The sequence below is a fragment of the Mustela nigripes genome, chromosome 2 (genome assembly GCF_022355385.1).
Source record: "Mustela nigripes isolate SB6536 chromosome 2, MUSNIG.SB6536, whole genome shotgun sequence".
Taxonomy (NCBI): Eukaryota; Metazoa; Chordata; class Mammalia; order Carnivora; family Mustelidae; genus Mustela; species Mustela nigripes.
The window spans coordinates 33,282,314-33,304,973 of NC_081558.1; the positions used below are offsets into that span (position 1 = coordinate 33,282,314).

A 22,660-nucleotide genomic window follows, 5' to 3' on the forward strand; every position below is an offset into this window, starting at 1 on the left:
ATGGGAAAGGAATATTAGCATAATGGTAAAATATCTAAGTAACTGTAATTTCCTAAGGAAAAATGAAAATTATCCAATTTTTTTTTATTTTATATATTTTTCATGTCTTAAAAAATGCTTGAGGTATGATTGACGTAAATATATTTTAAAAGATTTTATTTATTTATTTGACAATGAGAGAGAGAGAGATCACAAGTAGGTGGAGAGGCAGGCACAGAGAGAGGGAAACAGGCTCCCTTCTGAGTAGAGAGCCTGATGCAGGGTTCGATCCCAGGACTGTGAGATCATGACCTGAACCGTGAACCGAAGGCAGAGGTTTAACCCACTGAGCCACCCAGATGCCCCTTAAATATAGATTTTTTTATTGAAAGATTTTTTTTTTTTTAGCTTCACTGAGGTACAACTGACAGAACTGTACGATATTTAAAGGATACATTGTAACGATTTGCTATGTGTATACACTGCCCAAGGATTCTTCCTATCTAACTGATTAACCAAAATAAAGCTATAGATATTTAATGTAAACAGTTTGACATGTTTGGCTTTCTGTGTCTTCTTTCCAGTTCAACAGAGCCTTAAACAACCTCATTCTCTCAAAGAAAATGAAAAGTCCAACAATGGGAGAACCGGCGACAAAGTGCAGACTTACGAATTCATCGTCCTACTCATGGCTTTGACTTTGACATGTGCTCTGATTTTAAGAAAATCTTTCATTTGATCTACCAAACATGGAGGAGCGCTGCTATCACTCTCTGACAAAAGGTTGCCAGTGGATCCAAACAGGATAGGGGAAAGGGATGACTGGAACACAGGCTGGATGGGGAATCAGGAAGCCTGGTTCTCCTGCTGTCTAGTGGGGGGCGTGCCCTGTTCCTCAGTGTTCCCGTCTACAAAATGTGGAAGGTAATGCCTAGGTTGCTAAGCTCTCAACATTTCCAGGTGGTTTGGGGGATACGTGTGAAAATGACTTATAAACCATAAAAGAACATAAATAACTTTTTCATGTATAATAAGTAAGACGTTTCCAAATATTAAATACACATATGCATACTTGGGGCCTTGTGAAGGTGACTCATGTCAGACATACATTTCTGGAGCGTGTATCACATGCCCCCAACTTTTAGCAGTAGGTGCCATCTCTGACGATGTACAGAGCTAATAAACTTGATTTAAAACACACAGAGCACACCGGATGAGCATGCAGGCTCTGAAGTCAAATTTTGGGGTTGAAATGACAGCTTTGACAGTCACTGGCTTTGTGATCTTGGACAAGCTATTAGACCTCCCTCATATATGTGTAAAAAGCTTAGCAAAGTGCCTGCCACATAGCCCTGAGAAACATTAGCTCCTAAAATAATATCATCTCTTGACATTCCAAAGCAATGTTTTATCATTGCCTACTAATGGAAGAGAAGCGTCAGCAACCTCATGTTCAATAACAGGGGGGCTGCTGGGAGGAAAATAAAGCCTCGGAACACAATTAAATAACCTTTGATGTCTCCTGGAGGGGGTTAGTGGACGAACCATCTACTTTTTAGCTGTGGTGGTTTGGTACAGATTTTCTAAGCTGTCTAAACAAGGTCCTTATACAAATGCTTTTATTTAGCGTTAAGCAACTGTGTGCTTTGGTCAGCAATATAACTCTACCTTCAGGAAGCACACATAAAGAGTGTTCATTCTCAAGGACTCATGTAGGTCCATAATTGAGGCACACTGTGTAGAAGACTGGCCTATTGCTTCATGCTCAACAGTCAGTTCTGGAAGTATCTGGGGGTAGTATCTGGAATGGGTTCCTCGTTGTTCAGCTCTTGCCTCAGTCACTGACAAGAGGAAGGGATTGCGGCCACCTCCCCAGGAGGCTTTTGGCCACAAGTCTCCTCCTCTTTTGCCTACAGACATGCCCCATATTATTTAGACATTTCATGCCTCCTTCCAAAGACCCAAAGCAGAAGTCAGTTAAGAGAGCAGCAATAGCATGTTAATTAAAAATATCCCAGTAAATATTTTTAATACCTCCACTGTGTTTCTCTATTTGTATATGAAACTCATTTCTTTATCATAACTCTCCCAACCAGGAGCCAAGACCTCATTATATTACTGTCACTCTATGCTCCAAGAGGCTCGTGAATTGCTACTTCAAGCGGTTCAGAGAGCAAAAATGCTTTGACACAGCTACTTTGATACACATATCATAGACTGGGTAGTGTCAATTATCTGAAAGAATTTATATGAGTTAGGGTATGACAGGTTGTCAGCTGTCAGAGTGGTAGCATGGTAAATGAGAAGGCATTTACTCAACATACTGAGGATGCCCATCACACGTATATCTGAAGATCATTTCTCTCTGCATCCTACTGACTTTCTTGGTGTTAAGGACAGGAGGCTGAGGAAGACAATAAGGTGCCACCTGGCTTTTGTGTGGGGGTGTGCGGAAGGAATGATCAGACTGGTTTCGGCAATTGACAAATTGAGCCCCAAAGTTTTTCTTCGATGCCAGAATTTCTAGGGAGTATTCAGTGGGGTCAGAATACCTGAGGTGTAGCCTTTAGAGACCAAGATTTATAGTAGCTAGTACCAGGAAGAGCATTAAAACCTATAGTCAACAACTCCTACTTTATTCCTGCTTCATAGCCAGAAACCTACTTAATAAATAGAGAAGAAATAAGGGCACACACATTTCCTGGGGACCATCCAGTCCACATGGCAGAATGATTCCTGTGCACATCACTCTGAAAATCTTATTTCTGTGCCCACAACTATGTTTTGGGTTATATTATGATTTACTATCCTTATTTGGTGAAAGATCAAGACATTATAATGTTAGCTACTTTTTTAAAGAAATATTAACTTTTTTTTCATAATCTGTTTTCCTATCAGCAAGGACTATTATACACGAATCAAGTATTTCTAAGTAATTGAAATGAGCTGATTTCAATAAATGCATATGCAAAAGATTGTAAATTTCTCCTAGCTATTACAACTATAGGTTAGCCCCTGGCCTAACCATTCTAATTGGAAAATGGAAATTTTTTTTTTTTTAAAGATTTATTTATTTATTTGACAGACAGAGATCACCAGTAGGCAGAGAGGCAGGCAGAGAGAGAGAGGAGGAAGCAGGCTCCCTGCTGAGCAGAGAGCCCGATGCGGGACTCGATCCCAGGACCCCGAGATCATGACCCGAGCCGAAGGCAGCGGCTTAACTCACTGAGCCACCCAGGCGCCCCGGAAATTTTTTTTGAATCCAGTTCTTGGGAGCTGTAAGGGGGAAGTTAGTTATGATTTAACCTTAACCATTTCACATGTGATAGAAGTCAGATAGTACATTTATAATAAGAAAACTAAAGAACCAACAAGTTAGAATAACAAAGTAGGTCTCCGCTTCTTTATTCAATGCCTCTTGCAGAAGGAGTGGTTACTGTTAGGACAACAAAACCATCAGAAATTATCTTAATTGTCATCTTGAAGAATTTTAGGCTTCTGACTTAATGACTTAGAAAACTTCAGAAGAGGTCTATGCAGGCTCTAGAAACTATTTGGCTAATACAAGCATTTTCCTAAATATCCTATTAGCTTTGCTAACGCAATACAGACTTTAATTAATTTCCCCTTTATTGGAATTGAGTCTAATCAAGTAATTACTGAAGTGTGGTGATGTCAGGAAAGGTTACTAGGAGAGGGTTAGATCTCATATGCTGCAAATAGATAACTTCTCCATAGCGATACTCTAAAATATTGAAGAAATTAGTTAAGCAGAAGAAAAACAGGAGAAACAAGCTTTCGTCAAAGTCACCATATTACAAACTGGATTGACAAATGTCTGGTACAGTTGCGACACCTTGAGTTACAACCTAAGGTCAGACCCCCATAAAGCGAAAAATATTTTTGAACAGTTCTGGGTCACTACACTAACTCAGGAAATATACATCGTAACCTCTGTGAATGGTGCCCCTAAGAACTGTGCAAGACACAGTCTGCAACTGTCTTACCCAGAGGCATTGTCCTTGAAGATCCCCTCATAAAACACAGCATACCTAAGCTTGGGGGCAGATGGTCCTGAATGTATATTTAAATGTATAATGCAATGAGCAATATATGCTCTGTAACATAGAATGCATATGTCAGATATAATCAAGTATTTATTATTTTTCCATCTTTCTCCATTTGGGGGCAAAAAACTGCACCAGGTAACTGAACACAGTATATAGTTCAATTACAATCTCTATTTACAAAGGTAGGAGACAAAAGGATGCTGCTAGCCTTCCATATGACATCAACAGATACTGAACTGTTAAACAAATTCTCATATTTCCCTTTATAGGTCATCAGGCATAATTATGGAGCAGTGTCAAGGCCAAGAAATAAATGAACAAAATACAAATATCCTTAAAATATCGTTTTGAAGAGAAGGAAACAATGCTGATTATTCTTGATTCCCTTCTACAGACATTTCCCTCTAGCCCCTTTAAGATATGTGGGTGAAGTTAAAATAATCCTGCAAAGAAGCATGAAAAATAGATCAGGGAAAATAGCACCTCTTCCCCAAGCCTTGCATGGTCAGTTCGAATTTCGTCAACCCTTCCAAGTGGTTCTTGAGAACAGACCCCTTCTCTTCGCTCTCCACCAAAGCCTCGCACCACCCCTTCCCCCAAATCCATTGAAGGGGAAGGTAGTCTGGTCTTTACCTGTAAAGCTACTGTTCATTTCAGGAACATCATCCTCCTCCTCGTTCTCCGCATGGACTATGCCAGCATTTTGCATATCATTGTAGGACTTGGTTCGCTTTGGGGTTGACTGCTTGGAGCCAGACTGAAGGCTTTGCAAGGCATCCGTCGTGATCACTTTCCCACTGACTGGCTGGCTAGGAGGTTTGGGTGTCCCATAATAGTTTCCTAGGTGATGGAGAGACACATTTGCATGTTTTAGAAAGAATACTTTGTGTTTTTTTTTTTTTAAGACTTTACATCTGAATCTCTCAGTACATTAAAAAAAAATTTTTTTTTAAACTAGAAAACCAGAACACACTGTATTTCATTTCTGGAATAGGTCACAAGAGATGTTGTTCCTACCCAGCTAGACATGATGATTTCCGAAGTCAGGAGGAAAACTGCATTATTTCATTGCAAAAAACCTACTACTAGGGCTAAAAACAAAGCCAGCTGTACTGAATACCAAAACTTCATCCTCATTACATTTGAAATTCAATTGGTCACCTTTTTATATATATGCACCAGCATAATGCTGAATCCAATTTAGAGTTCGCTTCAGAGAAAATAAAAAATTCATTATGGCCAGCACCCTTACACGCCTACAAAGTCAAGGTCACTTTCCCTTAATAAGGGGACTCCTTAAGAGGGAACCAGAGCACTATATAAAAAGGAGGATGGTGAACACCACGTGGCACGTCTTTAGCTGAATGGCAGGCTTGACTCTCAGGGTCATGTGGGGTGGGAGTAAACCCTTGCCAAGTTTTAACAGAAAACTGTGTCAATGGTGGCATGGTGGCCACTGTTTTAGGAAATGTCCATTGCACTTTTAGGCACTTTTCCCAACATTTGACTCAGTGCGTTAAGTGATTCTGAGCAGTACCTGGAGGGATTTTTACATTTTATTATTTTAATAAGTGTTTATATTTTTAATGTGGGCCAAAAGAAAAAATCTAGCTCTACTAAGTTATAGTAGTTACAATAAAGTTTACTTTTAAAATTAAAGAGAAAAAGCAATATTTTTAAAGTGATTTTTTTATTTTAAAAGGCAACTATATATAAGAAAAGGTAATTAATTGAATAAGAATAGTAATGGCAGTGATTAGAGTTTCTTTTTGAAAACTTAAGATAAAAATGTTATTTTAAAGAATATTTCAAGTAAGTAATAGATAGTATGTTCAGATATGGACAAAGCCATAAAGGTGATTCATGAACAGCCAAAGTTTGAAAAATAAGCTTATAATCAATAATATGAAGTGACTATATGACAAAAAAATCAGCACTAGAATGCCACTAATCCACTCACCAGCACACATCTTCTAAAGGAAGGTCAGAAAGATAAATGACACAGAGTCCTTCAATAAATCCTAAGCAATGTTTGTAATTCTTTGCTTACTAAAGTAGAATTTATACATAATATCAAATCTTGCACACTGCTTCTTCCCAAGGACTCCCCCCACTGTCTAACCTCAGTACATGATTACATAAAATACACTATATAACACAAGCACAAAAGCAAAAGGAGACAGTAACATGTTGCTCTGAATGAAACACACGGGTATTCAAGAGCTGGCTTCTACTGAGCCTTTGTTTTATAATTAAAATTTATTTTTATTACTATTATTTCTTTAAAATATTGTGAACCATCACTTATGAATATGCACACCCACTTTCTTTGACAGTGGTGTGACCGTGTGTGTCAGCAGGAAAAACTAACCACACCTGTTAAAACATGCTGTAGACTAATGGGTACCATGTTTGATTTGAAGGACACCAGAATGAAACCTACAAAACACAATGTGGAGGCTTATGCTCAACTCAATTATCAGTTCTTTTCACAAAAGATGATGGTATCAATTTCTTCAAAACATCTGTCAGGTTTCTAACTTAAAGGTACAGGTGATGAATACAACCAACTTGGAGAAAGGCATCCCATGTATGTTTTTAGAGGCTAACATGTGTTGCAAGGAAGAATTAAGGAGCACACATATGAACCAAGACTCTTCTTGCATTTCTTTCTTTTTTTTTTTTTTAAAGATTTTATTTATTTATTTGACAGAGATCACAAGTAGGCAGAGAGCTGAGCAGAGAGCTCGATGCAGGGCTCAATTCTAGGACCCTGGGATCACGACCTGAGCCTAAGGCAGAGACCCAACCCATTGAGCCACCCAGGCGCCCCAACTTCTTTCTTTCTTTTTTTTTTTTTTAACTTCTTGCATTTCTATAGAGTTTACATCTAAGGACATCCCATATCTTTGCTGAAGTTGAAAGGAGGCCACAGTGTTGACCTTTTCGTGAACTGAAGACTATTAATGTGGTTAAGTAAGTAAAACAGCTAACTATTTAAAAAATATCTTTACATGGGAGGGAAAAAAAGGAAAGACAAACTCCAATGAATTTAATTCTAACTCCTTCTGATCACTAATCTACCAAAGTATCATGTGTATTTTTGAGTTGGAAGTAAACAAGTCCCAGTGTCTATGTGAAGACTCCTCCACTGAAATATGGGACCAAAGGATGGGCCCCTTTATTCATAATTTTATAATTACAATTTTACAAACATAATCACTCACTTTCAGTGCCATGAAGCCAAAGCAACAATCAGGAAACTATTCTCACTTGAAAAATCAATGAAAACTTAGATACCCTCAGTTTTTGACAAAAATAAATGTTTGGAAAACAAAAGTTCTACCCAAATTTGACAAATATGTGTGGATTTTCCTCAGTTTTCAAGTTCAGAATCTTTCTTAATAAATGATTAACAGATTTCTCAATGAAGTTATAAACTCCCCCAAAGAGCCCACTTATTCATAGTTATTTCCTATTCCTGAAAATTAGTTTAAGATGGCAGACCCCCCCAAAAAGTACCTATTCTTTGGCTGACCATTCACAATGGCTATTGTCAAAGACACACTATTGCGTGAGGAATGTCATTCAGGTTAACCTAAGGTGTGGACATGAGCGGTATCTAGCACACCAAAGCGGAAAAGAGACAGTTTAGGCTACCGAATCCTAACTGGCTCTGCGATTCTAGGCATTTAACCATTAAAGAGACAAACAAAAAGCCCTCTTTGTTCTCTTCTGTAAAACTGGCATTCTAAGAATAATTCATTTTTTAAAAATTCAGCATTTTCATTTTTTTTATTATGTTACATTAGTCACCATACAGTACTTCATTACTTTTTGATGTAGTGTTCCATGCTTCATTGCTTGCGTACAACACCCCATGCTCCATGCAATACGTGCCCTCTCTAATACCCATCACCAATCTAACCCATTCCCCCCACCCCATGTCCTCTGAAACCCTCAGTTTCCCAGAGTCCAGAGTTTCTCATGGTTTGTCTCCCGCTTTGATTCCCCACCTGTTCATTTTCCCCCTCCTTCTCCTGAATACCTCCTTTCTATCTAGAGCACCTGTTTGGAGGATAAAAGGAGATGGTCCACTGAAAGCCTCTAACCTACACCAAAGTCTGCTACTACACCGAGCCTTGAGGACTGCTCCTTAATGTTCACAGCTTGTTTCAAATCTCTCAAAGGAGCTCATTCCACCGTGTTGGAAGGATTAACAAGGCATTGTGTCTCAGGTGCCTGCCACAAGATAACTCAATACTCTTCCTTTACTCTTGTAAAGGAACAAGCAAAAGAACCTGCCAATGATGAAAGAGCCTTGGGCAAGGTTTTAACCCTCAGTCTAATACACCCTCTGTGAGACAGAAATGACAGCCTAAGTGACCCCAGGATTATTATGAATATCAAATTATTTAACTTTCTCAAAGGTACCGTGTAAACTATAAGGGGTTATAAATGGGAAACGGTGCAATTACTTAAATCCCTCCAGCATTTCTTATTACCCATATTGCCTACAAATGTTACAGAAAAGCTTATTTCCAGGAGTTCTCTAACTACAGGGAGTTCAACTTTCCTTCACAGATACATTTTTCCCCCATGTATTCTAAAAAATCATTTGAATTACTCCCTAACATAAAAATGGAGGTTGTTTCTTTTTTTAATTTAAAAGACTTTATTTATTTGACAGAGAGAGCACAAGCAGGTAGAGCAAGAGGCAGAGGGAGAGGGAGAAGCAGACTCCCCGCTGAGCAGAGAGCCCAATACAGGGCTCGATCCCAGGACCTTGGGATCATGACCTGAGCCGAAGGCAGGTGCTTAACCCACTGAGCCACCAAAGCACCCCAAAAATGGATTGTTTCTGATTAAAATCTGGATATACTGAGAAGTGCTACACAACAAAGCATAAGCTCTGGTTCCTTGGATTCTGTCCATTCCAGGCAATGTTGATGACAAGTGTGTGATCATGGCCAATTCACCTGGAACACACTAGTTGCATTAAGGATTTCTGCAGAGAAGCTGTTCTCTTACCTGGGTGCGTCCCTGTCCTTGCCAGGTCAACATCTTGGCCCCAGTCAAGAACAGCCTCCCGAAGGCTGATGCAATGTGAAACCATGGGTGTACAAAGGGACTGGGGCACAGCAGGGAGGGGAGAAAACCTAAAACTTCAAAACAGCTTTGGTAAGTCACGGATTGGTCTTAGTGATGTGATTCTGGGTGAATGTGGTTTTGGTCTCCGGACTTGTGGTGGGTGGGGTTATGCCAAAATCCCATGTTGCCTTCACCATGGGATGGGCAAGATGGGTGGTGCACTTGCCATCGGCCAGTCACCACGGGTTCCACTGCCTCGATCCGCCCTCTTTACTTTCCAAGTCTAGCTGCCTGGCCCTGGGCAGGTCCCACACGACTCATCAAGTCTCCACGCTGGTCAGCACTGGGCCACACCTAGTCACGGTAGACCGCAAACTTACAGATGGTACAGGCAAGAGACTCCCTGTGAGGAATACGCGCGGCACGTATTGCTATTAAAGAAAAATCATATGAAGAATTATAAGTGATTAAAAAATTAATTTGGGTTACCACCTAGCAGGCTTCACAGCTTCTGGGAGACACGAGCCCGACTGTCCTATAGTCTCCACATTAGCCAACACACACTTCCTGAGGTGGCCGGGCTCGCTCCCAAATGGGAATGCATGTGTCTCTACAGCTATTTTCAAAACCGGCTCTACAATAAAACTTAACACGGATGGTGGCTGGGAAGGGAGGAGAGGGCAAGGGAAGACAGAAGAGGAAGCTGCTGCTGGCCTTAATTAACAGGCACAATCTTTGGCCATGACCAAGCCTAAGAAAATATTTTCTGACATGCATTTAAAAATTAATGGGGACAGCAAATCAATTTTTAGAGCTTGATAAAATATTTAAGGAGGACCGTAACCCTGAGTTTTAAGCCAGAATGAATCAAATCTATATGACCTCTCACTTTGTACAAGTTTAGTATTCATTCATTTCCCTAAAGAGAACTTTTTTTTTTGGCGCGGGGCGGGGGGGGGGGGGGGGCAGGCACCATGCTAGACAGTAGAAATAAGATGTAAAGAGGGGACTAAAACGTGATCTTCACAAATGTTCTGTGTGGCCTATGTCAGTTTTCTTAAATGTCATGCAAACCATAAAGTTTAATTGCAATGGAGACTCTGGTTGAGTGGGTCGCAAAAGGGCCCACGATTCTGAATTTCTAGCTAGGACTCACCAGCGAGGAGCACTGGACCACCCCTTGCATAGACAGCAGAGGGAACCAGGTCACAGAAAACCATTCCTCTTTAGTAGATGAGGAACGCGGAGGCCAACAGCGGCAGAAATGCCTGCCTGAAGAGTCAGGTCTGGACCTGGCTGGTCCAGGGTAAACAGTGCTCGGGTTCTTTGGACGCCGGTCTGTAATTCCACATGGGAGGTGGGTGGAGCAAGAGACACTTGTCTGTCTTCTTCCTACGGAACATGGTTTTGAAAATAAGCAGAACAGCACGGTAGTGAGTGCTGACATGCTGGAATCCATAGTATGCGTCTTCAATGGGGCAATATAGCCTCCAAGGACGCAAAAATGGGTTTGATTCTTCGGGGTGTGGAAGGATAAAAAACGCCTTCCTCTTTCTATGTGTAAAATGCAGAGGTACACAGAGTCCAGAAGGCCACAGACATCCCGCTTACCTGTTTTTGCCTAGCCTCAGGGTCATGCCACCAACCACCTGCTTGTCCTCAGAGACTGTACCTCTGACCCCCCCAACTAGATCAAAGCTGCCCTGAAGTGTCCTCGGGAAACCATGTGCCTCTCCTTCCCGATGCCCTTTGCTGTAATTATCACACAGCTGAGTTTGCCAATATCTGTCTTTACCTCCAGACCACAAGCACCAGGAGAGCAGCGACCACATCTGCTTGTGGACCACGTTTCCAGGCCTGAGGCAGTTCCGGCACAGGCTGGCATGAGGAATTCTTTGGGAATGAGTCAATCCACAAGGTAGGGACAGCACACAGGAACGCCAGCCCGGGATGCGCCTCCACACCTCTCTTGCGGATCTGGTCTTTTTTTTTTAAGAGCATGACTCACCACAGCCTCTTCCCAGTCCATCAAAATCACATCTCGCTGACTTCGGATCCGCGCTATTTCACTTTCCGCTTGCTTGCTCAGCACATGATGGTATCATTCCTACAAACGCCCATCACTTTCTTTTTACTCTTCCCTGGCTTACCTGCTCCACCCCACGGAACCATGATTTGCACACAAAGGAGGACAGTAAGCCACTGTCCTCTAATGAGAAGTTTGTTCTTAACACTGCCGTCTGGCTTTACACAGAAGACTGAAGAAGGTAATATAATTCAATAGCTTTGTGACCCTAAGCAAGGTAAGGGACCTCTCTCTTCACAGCCTCAGTTCTTATGGTATAAAGACAAGAACAGCACTCATCTAGCAGGGTTTTTTTGAGTGATGGACTCAGATACTACATACAAAGTACTTCACCATTGTCCTGGGAACAATGTTCGCATGTAATGAACCCTAGCAGTCTTAAGTGCCACCTACTGTTGGAGGCCAGGATAAGCTCTAAAACACAGAAGAGGGTACTGGTGTCACAATGTATACTGAAAGCACAACCGTGACTAACATTTATCTTGACTGTGCACCTGTCATGTCACTACCCATACATTCACTTACTCTCATCTTTATTAATAATCCTATGGGGAAAAAAAAAAGACATTAGTAGTCCCATTTTCAGATGAAGAGGAGATTCACACAACATGTAAACGATGACTGGCACTTGCACACCCACTTGTCTGTCCCCAACATCGATGATGTCAACTCAGAGGAATCTCTAAGGATCTCAAAGCAGGGACTGGAGCAAAATTACCCTGATCGCAGCCTCTCCAGCTTCATATGCCGAGGAACAGCCAATCGCAGCACAGATTCCCTTTGGTTACTTTCATTATCAACAGAGAACATTCCACGGTGGAGTTTGCCAACAGAGCTTATCACGACAGACGGCTTCCAAGGCCTGCCAAAAAACAGGACTCCAGACCGTCTCATTCTCCTCAATGACAAACAAGAACTCTCTTCACCCCTGCTTTACCTCTGTGTCCCCAAAAAGTATACTCTTGGCAGCTGCTTTTTGGTAGACCTTCTAGGAAGCAAAACAATAACATTATTGAAGGCTGACATCCCTCTCCCTCATTGACATGCAGAAATATGCAACCCATAACTCCAATTTGAAATGTCACACTGGCGCCCTACTTCCATGCTGGGGGAAAACCTTTGCGATGCCTAAAGTGTATACTCAGCCTCTTCTACCCAGAGGCATTTGTAAAACAGGCATGTTTGGAACCACGCCCACTGAATAGTTCATCCCTTGTAAACCCTCTCCTAGAGAAGTCCCAAGGGCTGGCTGAAGCAGCAACCTGTCTCTCTGAGTGAAAATGTCAACAAGAAGGGGAAAAAAAAAAAAAGAAAGAAAGAAAGAAAGAAAGCAAAGCAAAAGCAAAGCAAGGCAAAGAGAGATGCTGCAGCTGATTTATTTTAAGCACCATATCCAATAAATTTGTTCATTGCCACAATTAGGAAGTCGGGCCAAGGAGGAAAGACACAGTTATTTCTCTTTTCTTGGCCTTGATGTCAAATCTATCTAATGACAGAATGAGGCGTTGGTTCAGTTATGAGCTCCACTAATAACTTCTGTGCTTTGTGAGGGACAATAGTTAGACTGCTTAGAGAGACAGGTGGGACCTCGATTCTGTTGGAGTAAATCCAACTCTTGGTATTAGAACTGGCAGTGCGTGGAAAGTTCCATCATGCTTTCCCAAGCCCCACCACCGAACCTGCCCTTTTCCAGTTTCTTATCTCAGCAAATGGTACCAGCATCTATCCAGTTATGTAAGACAGAAACTAGGAGTCATCCTAGGATGACTGCCGTCATGTGCATCTTCTACTCCTTCTTATGATAACTGATCCATTGCCAAGTCCAGCTTTTTAACCACATAAATATCTTAAGATTCAGTCCACTCATCATTACCACCGCCATCACCATCACAGCCCAAAGCTAACTCCATCTAGGGTTGCCAGAGAAAATGCAAAACTAGATGTTCTATTGTTTTATGTGTTAAATCTACCTATCTAACTCCAGCTCAACCATTAGAACTCACTCCAATTATTACTTCTACAGGAAAAGCTTTTCCCCACTCCACAGAGATCAAATCTTCCCAACCTATAGTCTCTGCTACAGACCCTAGCGCACTCACAACTGTACACATATGTCTGTGATTATTTGAATATTGAGTCTTGTGCTCTACAAGACCTAGGAGGGTAATGATCATATCCAGTTTTGTTCAGCATTTTTAATGAATAAACAACTGGTGAAACAAACCAGGCATACAGTCTACAAAAGAGGTGTCCATTTCCAAGAGGCAGAATGGGAAATACTGGCATCCCGGTCCTGCCTGGGACATGACTTGGGTGATGGGCTTTTGGCCAGGCTTTGTCCCAATTCCCTTTAGTGCTTTAGACCAGTCTCTCCCAGGACCTCAGTTCTGTCTTCACAGGAAATGACCCCACCTCACTCCCACCTTTAAAATCCTAGAACCCTGCAACTCTAAACCCTGAACACATATGGACAGTTACCCAGCCCTGAGGTTTTGTTGCCTTATTCTACTTGTCTGCCATTTTACACGTCACTGAATGCATCCACAAAAGAAGATCCACCACTGCTCTGCAGTAACATGCTCTTTGGGAGGATTTGAAATTATCCTTTTTAAAGGAGCTTAACTCTTAAACATGCACTTAGCTCCCTGAAGTCAGCTGAGTGAGAGGGGAGGCTCCTTCTCGAGTAGGTGCTCACCCTTCGCTGCAGAAGCTTTTGTTCTAGAGCAGTGCTGTAAAACACAGCACCCACCAGACACCTGTAACTATTTAAAGTTAAATTAGTTTAAATTAAACTAAATCTAAAATTCAGTTTCTCAGTCACAATAGCCACCTGCGGCTAGCGGCCGCCATATCAGGTGGCTCAGAACCCCGAACATTTCCATTACTGAAGAAAGTTCTGTTGCATTGCCCTGGTTCTAAAGAAAGCAGGGCATGGCTCTTTGTCCCTCCTTCTCTAGGACCAACGTTCTGACCTTCTCTCGGGTTCATCCCACTTGCTCTCTCTGGATTCAAGCCTCGAGGCCAGGGCAGACTTTCAAACTCAAACAATGTCCCTGAGTCTCTCACTTGAAACCATGAGGTCCTCTGACAAGCTTCAGTAACTGTCCCTTCCACAAGGGGGTCTCCTCTGATGGGAGATGAGAAGTTGTGCCCTTGCCGTATGTTTCTGAAGCACCCTATTTCCCTTCTCGGAACACACATCGCTTCTCTTGAAATTGTTCCATTTGCTTCATAACACTGAGGGGCTGCAGAGGACAGACCCTGGGGCTAGGCAGCCCGGGTTTGGACCCAGCTCTATTCCCGGCTCCCCATGTGAACTTAGAAAAGATAATTGGCCTCTCTGGGCCTCATGTTCTTCTTCTGTAAAATGAGGAATCAACTGTACCTACCTCCCAGGACTGCTGGGTAATTAAGTGAGCTGGGGCATATCACACACTTTGAAGAGCACCCAACACATAGTTTATGCCAGACAGGTGCTGGCAAAAATAAATAACTAAAAAGCACAGCATCTTCAAAGGCAGGGCTGCTTTGGTCTTCTGTCCCATATATCACACCTCAGGCCACGAAATGACACCTGAGGCAAAGCGAATGCTCCATTGCTACTTGTTGAATTGAACGGTGTACGCGTAGACGGGCTTGCTTGAACCCCGTACTGCCGGGAACGTACTGTCTAGTCCTATTCAGAGCAGTGCTAGTGAGCTATCTGTGCAGGGATGCTCACTGCCGCCATGTTCACAAAGTACCCAAAATGGCGGGGCGGGGGTAACATCCTACACGTCCACCTGCAGGGGGCGGGTCGGCATACAATGGGATACCCCACAGCATTTTGAAAGAGCAAGATAGAACTGCATGGGGCGACGTGGAAAGATTTCCAAGACACGTGAAGTAGGAAGGACAAGAATAGAGGGAAATGATCGGGAGTCCATAGGTGCATGCCCAGTGTGTGTATGGTTTCTGAGCCCCTGCACTAGACCCCTTCACCGTGGCCCCCAATGGGGAGGAAGGGAAGCAACTTGGACTTAAGTATGTTGACATTCTTTACTATAGTGAGGATTCCATCACGTACATTTATTACTTTTACTGAAAATGAGCAAAGTGGCTTGCATTAAAGCGTGTTGTGGGGGTGCCTGGCTGGCTCAGTCAGCTCAGTTGGAGCCATCCAGGCAGCCCCAGTGGCATGAATAGCACACAACTCTTCACCTCAGGGTCATAAGTTTGAAACCCACATTGGGTGGAGGGACCACTAAAATAAATAAATAAGAAAAAAGTCTTTTCCTCTCTGGAACCAGGACAGGGCAAGAGAGAAAAATCCAAACAGGAAAAAAAGACAGTGAATACCTGGGAAGTAAATAAAGATGTTTTACTGGCAAATGCCCTGGTTTACTGTCGAGTGGGAGGGGGAGGAGATGCACCACGGTGGCACTTTCGGACCATGGTGTGTGTAAATCTAAGAGCTGATGCTGATGGAGAGCTTACATGGGTCAGACACTGTGCTCAGCTCTTTCCAATTATTGTCTCATTTAATCCTACCTGTGAGGAAGCGCTATTATTATCCTCATTTCCGCAAAGGGAAAAGGGAGACACAGAGCATTAAGCGACTTGCTGGAGGGCACATAGCTCCACCGCAAAGGGGCTGAAATTCCATCTCAGGCAGGGCGTCAGGCCAGCCTGCACGTTTGTTAGTGTCCGACAGACAGAGCCGTCGGGGCCCGTCCAAGGGAGGCAAGGGCAGAGGAAGTTCTCTAAAGGTCTAGCCAGCCCTATTCCTTGAACGGTATCTGGCATTTCATAAAATTCCATTTTGCTTCAAACTTATGAAAGTCAACATAATACACTTCAGTGGGTTCCAAAAATGTATGAGCTCTTTCATATGGTGGGGAAATTATACAGCTAAAAGGTCAAAGGCTGACAAACACAGAACAATCAAATGGCTGAAAAACGGACTGGGTTATTAATGCTGGGCATGAGAAAATCTCAACTCCAAAACAACGCAGCAACGCTCACAGAAAGACGGTTCTATACGAGACGACTGGACACTCTCTGAAAAACGTTTCCCTGTTGCTATCTACCATGAAGTTAGGTCAAAGTACAGATGAGTAATTTCTACAACTTTGTAGGTACATTCGGGATATTCTCCTTGGGGTTTGCCGGTAAGAGTATGAGGATGTGAAAGTCAGACTGAGCTGGGTTTGGTTCCAGGCTCCAGCATTCCAGAAGCAGTGGTACAACCTTGAACATGTCCCTCAATGCTTCAGCTAATCCATCTGAAAACTCTGTGATAACAGTTACCTCTGCCCAAGTGATACAATTAATTGGGAAACAAAGTAACTCCGCCTCCATGTCATTTGTAATAGAAACAACTGGAGAGAATGACTTTCTCTTCCTTGTTTCCCAGACAAGTTGTCCACACCACGTGCTTCACTTTTCCAATTCAACACATACTGTTTGGCATTGCACAACCACTCTCACCCTCAACCTTTCCAAAAACGCAATTTTTTTTTTTTTTAAACATTAAGGGATTCAAGCTCCCCAGATGGGCATAATAACAGATTCCAAATAAGAACAATTCACTTTCTGCTAATGAAAGAGGATTCACATTTGCCCTATTCTGGGCCACGTGAATTTTTAACTAGATTTGCATTTGCAAGACAACCTTGAAGAAGCTCCTGGAGAGTCCACTTAGCCTCCTTCCCTCCCCTCACTGTAGGCTTTAGTGAATTTTCCTTGCGCTGGGTTTTCTCAGACCCCCTCCCAGTTTCCCAGCCACCAGTCAAATCGCAACACTTTAAGGAAACTGAGACAATTGATAATTAGCAATGCACTCAAGGGATATACTCCTGAATTCACAATCAGAAATTTGATTAACATCTAAACACAGCCCAGAGTATATTCCCAATTTGGAAATGAGCAGTAGGTACAAAGATAATGCTCTTCCTCCCGCCCCCCTCCAAAAAATATCAAACCATAATCAGTATAACTAAAATCCATGACCATTACTTAACCTTTAGCCACTGCCTGGAGAAAGGGCTATTATCATATCAAAGCTATAATATCCCTAATAAAATAATAGTCCACTTTTTATGGACATTGGGGAGGGTATGGGCTTTGGTGAGTGCTGTGAGGTGTGTAAACCTGGTGATTCACAGACCTGTACCCCTGGGGATAAAAATATATGTTTATAAAAAATAAAAAATTAAAAAAAAATAATAGTCCACTTTGTATGTACATTTTGTTTTTAACAAAAAGAAAACAAATTACTACTTGAAAATGTCCTTATGATCACCAAGCAAATCACCTCTTGAAAATGTCCCTGTGATCACCAAATAAATCCAAATGTTAAAAGACTGTAAAGAAGTACACACAATAATTTGACCAAGTTAATAATCTGACCTACTAAATTGTATATTATGCTCTTCTGTCTCAAATTATAACACTCAAAAGAGCAATCAAGCTACAATATTGTTTTCAGAAAATGTACGTTGACTTTCTTCCCTACATTTGGCTTTGACCCTGCTATCCCATCTGGGGGATCTCATCCTATAGACTTATTTGCACTTGTGTGAAATGATTTATGCCTGTGATTCAACACAGTAGTGTTGTGAAATATGAAAAATCTTTATCCAATGGGATAAATAGTTAAATAAATCATGGCCATGCTGATACAAAGAGATTACACAGCCATTTAAAAAACAAAACAATTCAAGTGCTCTATTACTGAAACTGTAAAGAACTATAGGACACTGTTAAAAGACCAAGGTGCCAAACATCATGTATTGTATACTACCTTTTTTACAAAATAGGGAAGAAATAAGAGCACATGCAGAGAACACACGTTTATGTACACGCATGGCACAGGTGTCCTTGTATTTACATAAAGAAATTTCAGAAGGGTGAGCAAAAACTCACGGCACTGGATGTAATATGGAGAGAAAGGAGAATCTGAAATTAGGCAGATAAAGATAGATATACAAAAGAGATTACTTATTTCATACTTTTGAGATATTGTGCTTCAAGAACCATATATATATATGTATTATCTATTCAAAAAATACATTAAAAATCAATTAGTGCTTTAAAAAAATGACATTCTATTCCTTCAAGATTAAAAGTGATACAATTAATTGGGAAACAAGGTAACTCCGCCTCTATGTCATTTGTAATAGAAACAACTGGAGAGAATGACTTTCTCTTCCTTGTTTCCCAGACAAGTTGTTGTCAAAAAAAAAAAAAAAAAGAAAAGAAAAACAACTACCTGTAAGGTCGTATTTTGAAATTGACCATGATTCTTTTCCCACTTTTTTTTCTTTTTTCTTTTTTTAAAAGATTTTATTTATTTATTTGACAGACCGAGATCACAAGCCGGCAGAGAGGCAGGCACAGAGAGAGAAAAGGAAGCAAGCTCCCCGCTCAGCAGAGAGCCCAATGCGGGGCTTGATCCCAGGACCCTGGGATCATGACCTGAGCCATAAGCAGAGGCTTTAACTCACTGAGCCACCCAGGCACCCCTCTCTTTTTTCTAATACCATGCAAGCCCATACCTCACAACAACAAAAACAACAACACACACACACACACACACACACACACACACACACACACGTACAGTCTTCAATTAATAAAGAAGAAACCTCTTGGAGAAAAAAAAGAGCCTCCAAACTATTTTTAAACTATTTTTAAAGAGTGCCACAAAGCCTTACACCACATATTTTTTCCATCTTAGTAAGGTGAACTGCAGTCTCCTACCGTTGATCAGACTCCGCTAGTTCACAAAACACTCCTGCCTGCAGAGCTCTGGTGCCTCACCAGTGCCCAGGACAGAGGCAGCCTCACGGCCCTCACACAGATACACTCACCTTCATAGGTGCCGACTTCCAGAAGGGTCCCGCTCTGCTCGAGGTCCAAGAACTCCTTCACAGTCAGAAAGTTATAGTCCACGCCAGGCACTTCTCCTTCTCTGGGAGATCGGGTTGTGCCTGCAGCCGACAAGACAGATACACAAGACACCATCAGTCCATGAAAACAGGAAGCTCCCCATTCGGTTGTAATTGGAATAACCTGTTCTGTAAGCTGGACAGCCTAAGCCTACTCACCCATCTGCCCAGACAGGGACCTGGTAAGGACAACTTTTTTTCTAACAGCACAGCAGCCTCACTTCCACCCTCTCATGCTTGTGACCTTTGGATGGAAGCAAGAGCCATCCAACCACCGCTGGGTAGCCTGGGGTGAGTTTTTATCATTTCTTAAAATGCACTGAATGAAAAAGGCAAGTGGGATTTTAGACAGACAACATTCACCATCAGCAGCTTTTACGACTCCAGTAGATACTAAAAAGTTATCCACCTTAAGCTCACAGCGTAAGGGGTTTATATTTTTAACAAAGGCCTCAAAATTCCTGTGTTTTGAAGGATATCCGGCAAGTTCCACTGTAATAAGCCCTTTGAAGAAAATGACACCCACTGCATAAACACATCACCAGAGAAATGCAGTTGCCCAAGATCAGTGGTTGGCTATCTCCCAGGGATTAAAATGCTGCTGCTTTCGGTGTAATTAATAGGTTTGATGAAAAGAGGCCACCCGTAAGTTCTGATGGGAGAGAAGGGGCACTGAATTTGCTAGAAAATTCTCCCCTTGAGCATGATCATTCTCTCAATGACTAATAAATACAACAATTCTTCTTATGAATAATGTAGGGTCTCTAGAGGATTTGAGTCACCCAGCTCAGGTGCTAGGCTCTGTGCCTCTCTTTTAGCCTAATCTCAACCAAAAGTGTAGAAGTAGTGTGGAAGGAATATGATTTACACACAAACCGAGAACAGAAAACAAATCAAGAAGCAATTATGTGGTGTGTGCAAGGAACCTCTGTTAAATACTATAAAGCCTCAAAAAAGAGCAAAACACAGGATTTCTGCTCTCACATTCAAGTTAGGTAATATGATCCACATAACTTGCTTTGCAAAGCACCATACCTATGCTGCTCTAAGGTCGATGTTTTCCTACATAATAAGCAGGGATTTTTCAATACTCCTAAGGACTTAATAAGCAAGGATTTCCCCCTAAAACTTTAAAGCAATTCAGTAACCAGCTATATGTGCCTTGTGGCTCTAATGTTCTCTCAATACTTGTCTATGAGAATGATCATGTCTGCACACCTAACGGTACCATCCAGCATTTCTCTTAAGTCAAAAAAACAAAACAAAACCAACCACCAAAAAAACAAAAAAATCCCCCAAACCAAAAACAAGCCCCTCAACACTTGTTGCACACTTAACTCAAGATAAATACATTTTAAATGTATTTAAATACATTTAAATACATTTTAAATGGTTTTTCTAATATCTGAAATCAGAGCTTTATAAATAGCCTCAAACTCCCCATGGTATGGTTGTATTGCATGTGTTTGCTTTTCTGGAGCTTTCCGGTAAAGAAGCTGCTTGTATCTGAAGTCCACTCTTGTACGATTTCCTGATTTGTTCCTATTTCGGGCTCCCCCGACAGTTGATGACAAGCCCTTTCAGGTAGCTTACAATTTTTAAATTGACATCTTCGATGTCAGACACATAACAGGTACTGCATTAACACAGAGAATACCAGAAACTGTAGCTGAGCAGGTGTCTGAAGTGGGAATGGTAAGTTCAAGGCTTGCCACTCCTCCCCACTTGTGGTCTTAACAACTTAGGTCCTTGGCTTCTGTTATTACTCGGTTTCCTCATCTGTGACACAGGGATAATAATGGTACATGCACTGTAGATTTGCTGTGTGTACTGAATGAAATCAATCTATTAGAAGACATAGCGCAATAATCATCAGCACATACGATAGTTTATGTCATAGTTAAAATGAAATGAGTTGACAGGATGCTACAGTTCAAAGGCTATATATATATATTTATATATATATTTATATATATATACACACACACATATATATAGGAAAGGGGCAAGGCAGGGGCAATATATATATAATATATATTATATATATATTTATATCTCATTACATCTCTCACTAGGTTTTTTTTTTTTTCCCAGTAACTATTTATTGAGATCCCAATTCATGCTGGACACCAGTGCAGGCACTGGGGAAACACTGAAAAACAAGACAAAGCCCCTACCCTAGTGAAATTTACATTTTACTATGAAAGACAGAAAACACATGTGTGTGAGTATAACAAAATTTCAGGTGGAAATCACCATAGGAAACATAGGTTAAAGTGTCTCAGAGCAATATAGGTTAAAGGGCTTAAAAATATCTTAGAAGAAGGAAGTCTGCCGGGGAGGAGGGAAGCTCTTTCAGGATGGGGATTAGGGAAAGCCTGGCTAAGGAGGTACCGCCCACATGGAGAGCCCTGCCAAGGTGTTGGGAAAGCATTCCGGGCAGGCGGAAGGGCCAAGAACTCTAATGCAGGAAGAGGCAAAAAGGCCGGAGGAATAGTGACAGAGTAATGGAAAAGGGTTAAGGAGAGCCATAGCAAACACTTCATATTTTATCCCAAGGAAGATGAGAAGCCACTGGAGGGTTTTCAGCCGAGTGGTGGGGGGAGGTGTTTGTGCTAGGATTCATTTTAAAAAGATCATTGAGGGGCGCCTGGGTGGCTCCGTGGGTTAAAGCCTCTGCCTTCAGCTCGGGTCATGATCCCAGGGTCCTGGGATGAGCCCTGCATCAGGTTCTCTGCTCAGCAGGGGAGCCTGCTTCCCCCTCTCTCTGCCTGCCTCTCTGCCTACTTGTGATCTCTGGTCTGTCAAATAAATAAATAAAATTTAAAAAAAAATCATTGAGCTTGACAGAGAACAGGCTTTGGGCAGAGCAGGGGGAGGTGGGCACAAGCAGAAGCAATGAGATCAGCGAGGTGGTGATTACAGGGTCCATGGGAGAGAAAATCAGGTCGTGGTCAAGAAGAATAGGGCAGAGCTAGTAAGAAACCATCAGATTTCTATCATACATTGTGACTATTTCAAACAGCTATGACACAGTCCACAAGATGGACGTATTACACTAATCAAGCCACAAGGGGTCTATATTCTGAAGACAGAGCCTGTTGATGGGAGTGGATGGAGTGTGTAAGAAAAACAGAGCGATAAAGACTGACATCCTGTTCTTTGACCTGGGCAAACGGCCTTGTGCCCTTCATAGAAATCAAGGAGACAAGGGAGGAAGTGGTTCTTAGGGGAAAAAACATTCATTTAAACATTCATTAAAGTTTCTCAGAGCAATACAGGTTGAAGGGTTTAAAAGAATCTTGGAGGAAGGAAGTGTTCGCTTCGGGACATGTGAAGTCTGGGATGCCTCTTAGACACCTAGATGCAGAGGGCTGTGTACAGCTGACCAGGTAAGTCTGAAGGTCGGTGTGCAGGTTGGGACATAAAATTGAGAGTGATCAGTAAACCACTGGCATCTGAAGGTAAAGAGAACAGAAATAATCTTAGAGGGAGGGGTAGTA

The 22,660-nt window shown here is 41.9% G+C and overlaps 1 protein-coding gene across 18 annotated transcripts in view; it reads right to left on the reverse strand.

Annotated features, from left to right (window-relative positions):
• The window catches only part of MAGI1 (membrane associated guanylate kinase, WW and PDZ domain containing 1), a 635,724-nt gene that overhangs the window by 111,329 nt on the left and 501,735 nt on the right, over nt 1–22,660 (reverse strand). For all 18 annotated transcript variants that reach the window (XM_059390124.1, XM_059390112.1, XM_059390111.1 and 15 more), the window contains exons 3-4: nt 19,080–19,199; nt 4,683–4,889 (exon numbers count right to left, since the gene is read on the reverse strand). In XM_059390124.1, coding sequence (XP_059246107.1) covers nt 4,683–4,889; nt 19,080–19,199 — 327 coding nt within the window. The remainder of the gene's footprint in view (nt 1–4,682; nt 4,890–19,079; nt 19,200–22,660) is intronic.